Raw genomic sequence first — 9,197 nt, forward strand, 5'->3', positions numbered from 1 at the left:
GCACATAATCTCGTGACCCATCTCTGGCCAATGCTACCTATGTATGAGAACGTCCAAGTAATCGTGACCGCGCACGCAACACCGGTTTTAAATTGGATGCGTGTGCGTGCGCGCCCCCGTAGACTCTTTGTGTAGTGGCGTAGAGAGACGCGCTGAGTTTAGCCATGGCGGACGAAAAACCCATGGTGAGTATCCATAAGGAAAAAGCAAAATATACAATATTCACTTAAAATTGACTTGCAGTGCTCAAAGAGTTATGTCCCTATTTATAGATTCGATATTACAACGAATTCGCGAGTTACATAATGTATCTGTGTCTATTCAGAGAGAAACACCGGAAGAGATGTGAACGCGCCTGCACGGGCGGGTAGCTAGACAGCTTGCTAACTATCTGGCGAGCTAGTGATATGCAGATGCCGTTTAGCATTTCTAAATCAGTTCGCCAACGAGTAATTTTCCGTTTAAGAAAGTACAGCTGCACTTAAGTGAAAAGTAATTTGGTACTAAGTGCTTCTTGTCGCTTGATAAATAAAGCTCCATGATGGACTAATTAGATCAACGTGTCCAGTGGTTAGCTAGTTAGCCCGTTACATGCACAGCTAGTTCGCTACTCTGCTAGTTACCGGTTAAAACTATTCACTATAATGAGAAAATACGCTCGTGTTTAAATGCTATATTGTAGCTTTATTCATATACCGGTGTGGAAGTAGTGTGGTAACTAGTAATTCAGTTAGCGGTATAGTCTAGTTAACCCCTCAGAGAACTGATGCAGCCAGCTGTTGGTGTAACTGTAAGTGTAAGGAGTAGCTTGCTAGTTATCATAGTTATGTAATGAAAATAAAATGGCTAGCTACCGTAGTGATTCTATTGGAATCCATTAAAATGACCTCTAAACCAAGTGATTATAGTCTTTATTGGATTAGGCGGTACGAGTTCGGTTCGGCCAATGTGTTATTAAAGATAGCTAGGTGGTCGGCAACAGCAAGCAATTAATGTATCATGATGACGAGGTTACCATTAATGGAACGAGTAACGACCAGCCAAACACTTCTCGTTTTTTTCGGTTACTTTTTAAACCTTTGATTATTAAGTTATAATTGGGTTGCTAGCTAGTATTTCTAAATTAAGCGCTTGCTTTATTTCATAGAAACCAATAAATCGTCTAGCGGCAAAAAAGATAAAAAGACAAGTGACAAACCAAAACAATTGTGTGTATCCGGACGGGCCCTCCTGTGCATTAGTTAGCGTGCCGGCGTTATGTTTCGTTGGCATAATGGGTACTGATGAGCCAGGTAATCGCACAGTAGTTCTTCATCTGTGCAACATAGTGTCTGTGAATTACATTAAAGGAAAATCTCATTAAATATCTTCTTGAACAAAATCTAATTGGCGGCTATATAGCCTTAGCTCGTCTGTCTGCATGGAACCGATACATATGTAGATAATTGCTGTTGCCCTGTTTAACAGTGATCTTTATAAACTACATTTCACTATGTCACATTTCACTCGATGTTTGGCGTTATCAGATACTGAGGGTAATGTGCAGAACAGGCCCAAATTCTGGGTACTCAGGTGGGCTATGAGCAAACTGATTTGTTTTGCTTTTTTAAAAAACATTGTGTGCGCTGGTGGTAGGAATCTCTGAATGAGATTGTTTTTGTGACGCGAATGCTCCTGGGAATGTGAATTGCCGATTGAGCCAATCACCGGGGCCGCACTTGTTTTGCACGCCCCTTTCGAAACACGCCCTTTTGGCTGCACTGCCCCCTAGTGAACGATCGTAGAGGTGTACTGATGCCTACGCAGGAAATGTCGTTCATACGATGGGAACTTCCGAAAGTGGGTTTTATGTTCCATTCCCATCCGGGGATAGTTCGCTTTCTAAAATACAGAAAGCATGTTTCGTGGGATATTTTAGGTCCAGAGGTTTCTGACGATCTGCCAACTTGAACAATGGCTGCTAGGGGAGCATCGAGTGGCTTGTGGTTTAAGGCTAGAAAATAATACACTTGAGGTCACTCATAAGCTGCTGTTGCAGTGGCGGTATGTTTCCACAGGCTATGCACACAATCACAGTAATTTTAGAGTTTGCATTCCCAGTGAAGCTCTTCTCTCCAAAGCTCCAGAGAGGCCTGGTTTCAGTGCTGTCGACTGGGGATGGGGGGGGGGGGGGGGGGAGGCTGGGGGGGGGGGGCGGCCTGCCGCACAGCCTGTGTTGTTACCTTGCCTCGCCTCCGGTTGGCCGAGCTGCTTGCAGATTGACATTGAAGCTACAATTATGTCCGCCTGGGACACAGAAGGGTTTCAGCTACGTTGCGAGGCCTTGTTTATTCAGGCCTGGATTTATGGATGAGGAGCCCCTGCAGACGGGGGCTGAGAGGGTTGCAGAGGGGAGGTGACCTGGTGTGCAGACTTCCTGTCTACAGAGCACAGCCAGCCACATTTTCACTAGATCTGGCTTGTCTTAAGGTAGTCGGCGAAAGCACCAGGGCGATATTTCTGCCGTGTCTTTTCTTCCACACGTTGCAGTCGCAGGAACCGTTAACAGTCCTGGCGCTCTGTTTCTGGTCTGAGCTCTGCTCTGTCACACTGGAGTGCTGCTCTCTCCCTGTGCAGTTCTGTTCATATCGGAAGCCTCCCCGCTTCTTTCCTTCAGTGCAGCCGTCTCCGGATGCACGCATCATAAAAAATGGCCGCGTTCCAACCGACGATAAGATTAAATGTTACTGAGTAATTAATTGCAGGCATAACCTCACTGCGCAAGGTACTTCACCGTGACATTAAGCGTACTCTTGCATCTATTTGAGTGGACGTGCATTTATGCGTATTAACATGTAAGGACTGAACTTGACCTGTTTTTTTTCTTTCCCCTCTCTCTTTCTCACCCACAGGAAGGAGTGAAGACGGAAAATAACGACCACATCAACCTGAAGGTGGCGGGGCAGGACGGCTCGGTGGTGCAGTTTAAGATCAAGAGGCACACGCCGCTCAGCAAGCTCATGAAGGCGTACTGCGAGCGACAGGTGAGGGCAGGTGCGGCACACCTGGGCCCCGCCCCTCGGCCCCACGGCGGCCCGGCGGCTGCCCAGGAGACCTGTCAGATGTGGGCTTTCTCTCTTTGTTTGTTTCCTTTTGAAAGGACAGCAGACCGGCGCACCCTCTTCAGCCTCTTGCTTCATCCCGGCGGGTAGAAAGCAGAGCGGGTCGGGGGTGGGGGACCACAGCTGAGAAGGTGCCCTGGCGCCGTGGCGGGCATCGAGTTTGGCGCAAGAGTTCGCTGCCCTAGGCGCTGCACCGCTTAACTTGGCCACCAAAATGCTCTCGTCCCGATTCCGCTCATCCACCTACGTGTGTATGACTCCGAGGTCAAATCCACATACACAATTTCCTGTGCAGCTATTGCTGATTGACGTCTAACTTTTACATCCAAAACACCCGGTTAGTTCACCTATTCCGGCAATATCTGCATTCACTTATGAGACTAAGGGGAGGCGTTCGTCTGCGTCCACCGCTGGAGAAACGGCGCATTAGCGGTGTTGGTCAGAGCCGTTTAATCTTATGAGCTAGAATTATGAGCTAAATTCCAGCCTGGCTATAAATGGAGTATGAACGGGCGCAGCATTGAAATCACAGTCAGTGTCAGGCGTTAATCACACTCAGGTAGCCCAATGCTTTTTCCACTTGTGCACCAGAACAGTGGAACATTTTCTTTCTTTCCTTTTTTTTTTGTGGTAACACATTCTGTACAAAAACGGTCTCCTGTGTTTTTTATTTTATTATTTTTTTTATTATAGTTTTTTAAGGCAAAGAACAGTGGGGCTATGGCTGCTATGGCCCAGATGGATTCTGGTGACCCCTGCTCTAGAGTACCCCATTCAAAGCCGTCCTCTCTCTGCAGTTCTCTCAGGAGAGCTGGAGCATTGGAGATTCCCGTTGTTTCCGCCATTTTGGTGACTCTGCAGCGTGTTTATTCTGTAGCATGCAGAACCGTCTCCTTTGGGAGCGGAAGGGAGTCCTAGCCAGAAAAAGAGTGCTGAGGTGGCGGAAATGTTCCCACCTGGCCGACCGCGTGCGTTCGAAGGTCAATCATGCGCCAAGAGGAGATCAATCATGGGCGACCAAAAGCCAGTGAGTTAGCCCTAAATCAACAACCAGGGGGGGTGAGGAGAAAAAAAAACTGACTCAAGAAGCCAGACCCCAGCCAGGCCCCCAGGCCCCAGCAGGCCTTGCAGGGATCGCTCAGGCTCACCCCCCCTCCCTCCTCTTTTCAACTGAAGGTCGGTCCAGATGACAGCCCACACCCCGACCCCCCAATCTATATACAGGCTCTGGATATATGTGTGTGGTTTAGCTAAAATTTTATTTTTTGTACATTAACCCTTTGAACTGTATGGTGGGTTTTAAAAAAATGTTTTTTAATCCAAAATTCTAGCCCAGTGTTCTAGAACTTTGTCGCTTTCAGTTACCAGCGGTAACTGTTACATCAGCATTAGAATGTTCATTTAAGAACATTCTAATCAAAAATTTGGTGATCTCGTGCCCTTGAAGGGTTGAAAGCAGAGTCACGTGGGTGTTCCCCCGTCATTTCTGCTGCGTTTTGGAGTCATGGCACGAGAGCGGGCTCCATAAATGCTTTTATATTATTTGATTTGTTTTCCTCCTGTGGGAGTCACGCTCATCGCGGTCCCCTGACCAGTGCGACCACATGAAACGGCCCACGCTCCACAGGTAGGCCCGGGTTGGGCCCGCAGGTGGGGTCCAGGTGTGGTCAGATTGTCCTTTTCTGTCTGCTGAAAGGTTTTTCCCGCCTTTTCAGAGCGGGGCATCCTCAGAAGAGCGACTCGGGGCTCTTCAGTGTGATCAAACAGGGGCCGTCTCTGCTTTGGCCAGCTCCATTTGTTCACTACATAAAGAGAAAGACACGGTCAACAAAATAAGAGGCGTGCCCGTGACAACATGTCCGCCACGCCCTGCGGTACGCCCTGTCCTGGGGCCTATCGGAAGGGCGTGGCACTGCGCCGCAGCCTGACTCGCTGCATGCACTGCTGCATGGCATGCGCTGCTGCATTGGAGCCTTACAATGGGGGAATCATGGCTGCGTGTGCTGCGAATTATTCTGGCTCTGAGCGATCTGGGCTGGCACCCTCTAATCCAGCGCCGCCCAGCCCTGCTCCTGGAGATCTGCCGTCCTGTAGGTTTCCACTCCAACCCAAACAAAGCTCACCTCACTCAACAGCTAGAGATCTGCCGTCCTGTAGGTTTCCACTCCAACCCAAACAAAGCACACCTCATTCAGCAGCGAGAGATCGACCGTCCTGTCTCTGCTTTCCCCCAGTCTGAATGAAGTGGATAAAGACGTAAGGAGGGCTGGCTGTCCACGGACGGTGTGCTGGAGCCGTTTTTGTGTCATGCAAGGCCATTGTGCTGCCAGGAAAATGTGATTATGTGATGATCGGGATCACTGACAAACGTCTTCAGTTTTCCATTTGTCTGCATTTGTTTGCCTTATGGTTTCTGTCATCTGAGGGTTTTCGGCCAACTTTATCAGTCGAGCGATGAAACGAACACTGACGTGTACATTGAGCTGGAGGAGAACCTTCAGTGAGTTTAAAAACCACACTGAGAAATGGCTCCATGGCTCTGATGGTGAATGCCGGTTGTACTGAGCGCCTGAGGGTTTTCTGATGTGATGTCAGTGCTTAACGCTCATGCTCTGTTTCAGAGCGCTGCGTGCACGCTGGGCCTGGGGGGGGGGGGATCCCCGCGGGTTCTAAACGAGCCGTGTTTCTCTGCAGGGACTGACGATGAGGCAGATCCGGTTCCGGTTCGACGGGCAGCCAATCAACGAGACAGACACACCTGCACAGGTGAGCATGACGCACCAGCATTTAGAAAAGCGTGCACACTTCCTGTTTGGTGTCCTGGGCCTGTAGGTGTAGCAGGGGCGGGGGGGGGGAGGGTGTTGCTGTTTTAAATTTCCTGCCTCATCAATAACCCCTCTTAATCTTTATTTAAATCTTTCCCTTCTGTGTGTCCTTCCCTCTTTTCAGTATGAAAGATTTTGCTGACGTCTGTATTGAGAAAGACGCTCTAATGGAGGGGGTGCTTTTTTTGGGGAAGGGGCCGTCTTCCCGGTCTGTGTGGACGGGACGTCTGTGGCCTGCGCCTTCGTGCTCTGCACGGAAAATCTCCTGTTCTGTGTTCTGCTCTTAACTGATTTGCAGTTCGCCTCTCAACTGTCATGTCTCCTCTTCTCCGACAGTTGGAAATGGAGGACGAAGATACAATCGATGTGTTCCAGCAGCAAACAGGAGGCCTCTATTGAGACGTCACATGACCCCCGCCCATCTTCCTCCTCGTTACAAGTTCTTTCTTTCCAGATACTGTTTTCCACCCTTTCCATTGTCTCCACGGAAACAGACCCATGCAAAATTAGACATTTTCACAGCTATCCATAACTACTGTTGTATAGTGTTTTAATTCATGTTTTTTCCTCTTTATTTTGTACATAAGTATAACTAAGAAACTCATTTAGCTATCCAGAAGAGGCAATAACTACTGGAAGAGTCAGCTCAAGCCTGATATTGTGGAGACAGATGGACAGCATCATGACAAGAAAAAAGAAAATGAAATTTTAAAATTGACCCCAAAAAGTCATTTTACACCTCATTCACTGCGAGAATGAGATTGGCTGGTTATCCAAACTTAATTTTCTGTTATCCGTTTCAGAAAATTGATTTTATATCTCTTTTTTTATATATTGTAGTAGTTATGTGTAGAATATATATTGTTTCAAATGTAGATCACATTTAAAATAAAGAGCCCAACCAAAGGGGTTTTAGTCAAGTTAAAGATTTGTGTTGTCTAATCAATTTCTTGTTGAAATAAAATATTTCTCCTTTTTTAATTAAACAAGTTTTATCTTGAATTTTTCTTATGAATTTCAGTTAAGCAAAGCTGCTGTGTTTGTGTTCATATTGGTAATAAAAAATTAATTAAAATTTTGTGTTAAACCCTGAAACACATGAGAAATCGTCTAGGGTGCTTCTATCAAACTGAAAACAAAGGAATCAGGATTTATATACCAAGTATCAATAAATCTTATCTTTTAATAATCTGGACTACAGGTACAGGATTTATTTTCGGAATGTTACAGTAATTGCCGTAAAAACAACTTTCATAGTTGCAAGCTTTGGGTAGACAGAATAGTATTACTACTGAAATGTGTTGAACTGATAAAGACAACCTATGCCAACCTATGACTTTTTTACTTTTTTCTTAAACTATTGTTAGGAACAGGTTAGAAAGCCAGCACAAATGTGTTCTTTTAGGCATGGTGTGTTAAATTGTATATCTGGGGGGGTTATTTTAAAGCTGCGTTGTCCAGCTAGGACGCCATTGGAGAGTTTTAAATTTAAGAACAAAAAGGGGGAAATCTTAAATATTGCAGATGTCAGTTGCAGACATGTTCAGCCAGAGGGGGCACTCTTCTGCCTGTGTACTCTTCCTTTGTTTTGATGGTTCAAAGTAAAGAATAAATAAGAAAAAAATAAAAACTTCACAGTGCCACATTGAGGCCAAATAAATATTGCCTGTGTGGTCTACTCCCATAGCATTCAAGGTATAAACCATCCAGAGTTTATATAGTGGCAGAAAAAATGCAAAATTGCAAGATAATGCTTGTGGAACTTAGTGCTAATAACTGCTGAATGGTCCTCCCTTCATGCCTGTTTATATTCATATCTTCACTACAAATGTGTCTTAAATTTGTGGCTGCGTCAGATTTTTCCATTACTGGTTGCTCCGTGCGATTTATTTCAACAATTATTCTGGCCCTTTCCTACAGAGCTGACGCAAATGGAATGAATTTGAAAAAACATTTATTATTACGGAGGAACGCTTAGTACATCTTTGACTAGACCCTAGCACAATGTGATATATCTGCAGCAAGTTTTTTTTTTTTTTTTTAATCCTGGAGATGTAGCTGTCAGCTGGGCCTTCAGTCAGGTGCTGGAGTGGCCTGGTGTCTGAAAGCGATATTGCAGTTCACCAGGTGCATGCTCTCCAGCTGCTGATTGAGCGACAGCAGGTCAAACGTCTGCATTAACGCATGAGGAGGCAAACGAGCTGAACGGGCTGCAATGCACAGAGCCAACTCTCACTCCTCCTAGCCTATATATCCTTTCACAGCCTCAACATTTCCCCTCAGGAGAAGCCATCTTTTGCCACTGTTTGGAGTGTTCACAGTGGTAAGGAACTGGTTTGGTCGAGGTTCGATTCCTGGTAGGGCCTGCCGTACCTTTGAGCAAGGTCTACTCTAAATTGCTTCAGTATATGTCCAGCTGTATAAATGGATACAATGTAAAATGCTATGTAAAAGTTGTGTAAGTCGCTCTGGATAAGAGCGTCTGCTAAATGCCTGTAATGTAATGTAATGTTTGAGTGTTGCTCATCCAACTGGAGAGAGTTTTTTCTGTACTTCACTTGTTGGTTTTTTGGGTGCCTAATTTTCTAATTTCCTCTCTCTGTCAATCTTCATTGTGACAGTGAACTGAATGGCACAGAATGGAAACTGTCTGGTTTTCTGACTATCGGGGCACGGTGTAAGGAAGGAGTGGATCTGAGGAGGAGGCTTATTGTAGCACACTGCAGTGTGAAGACATTGGTACAAAGAAATGACCACATCGGGAGGAGTGGGCCATAACCACCAAACAGTCTCCTGGTCTCACCCATGTATCTTACCTGAACCACCACTCCTAATTTTGAACGCCCTTCTAGGTAGTTTCAGCCCACCTAACACAACATAACGATGGCTGAACGGCCTGGTGCCGGAATGTGTGCAGAATTTACCTGGTTCTATCTAGCAGGCACAACTATAGGAATATTTCTGGCTATGCTGCTGCAAACAGGGACACATATTTAGTGACGGGTGTGAGGACTGTGTGAGCACTTGGCAACCACGCTAAACATTATATCACTTGCTATGATATAATGTCTAATCATACAGGACTGCCAGCTTCTGGTCAGGATGAATTTAACTGTTTTCCTGCAGGTTAACTATTTGTTTTGTACTTGAAATACTCAAGCAAATAAGAAGTTGCATATGTTGAATATTTACAGAGGGTAAAAGCTAAAAAAATGTTGAAACTTTGGACGCTTTTCTTCATATGTTTAGATAAATATACAAATGTCTGTGG

General features: G+C 45.7%; 1 protein-coding gene across 3 annotated transcripts; it reads left to right on the plus strand.

The window, feature by feature from the left end:
* The first annotated feature begins 28 nt into the window (after nt 1-28).
* Nucleotides 29-6,915, plus strand: LOC135243703 (small ubiquitin-related modifier 2-like). Of its 3 annotated transcripts, none has more exons than XM_064315698.1 (4): nt 29-185; nt 2,892-3,023; nt 5,796-5,867; nt 6,263-6,915. In XM_064315698.1, exons 1-4 carry the CDS (start codon nt 165-167, stop codon nt 6,323-6,325), a joined length of 288 nt encoding a protein of 95 aa, XP_064171768.1. In that variant the 5' UTR covers nt 29-164; the 3' UTR covers nt 6,326-6,915. The 3 variants fall into 3 exon arrangements, with proteins under 3 accessions (XP_064171768.1, XP_064171767.1, XP_064171769.1); XM_064315697.1 differs by lacking the exon at nt 29-185 and adding an exon at nt 581-790; XM_064315699.1 differs by lacking the exon at nt 29-185 and adding an exon at nt 1,148-1,292.
* Nucleotides 6,916-9,197: the final 2,282 nt, after the last annotated feature.

Source organism: Anguilla rostrata, chromosome 17 (genome assembly GCF_018555375.3).
Source record: "Anguilla rostrata isolate EN2019 chromosome 17, ASM1855537v3, whole genome shotgun sequence".
Classification (NCBI taxonomy): Eukaryota; Metazoa; Chordata; class Actinopteri; order Anguilliformes; family Anguillidae; genus Anguilla; species Anguilla rostrata.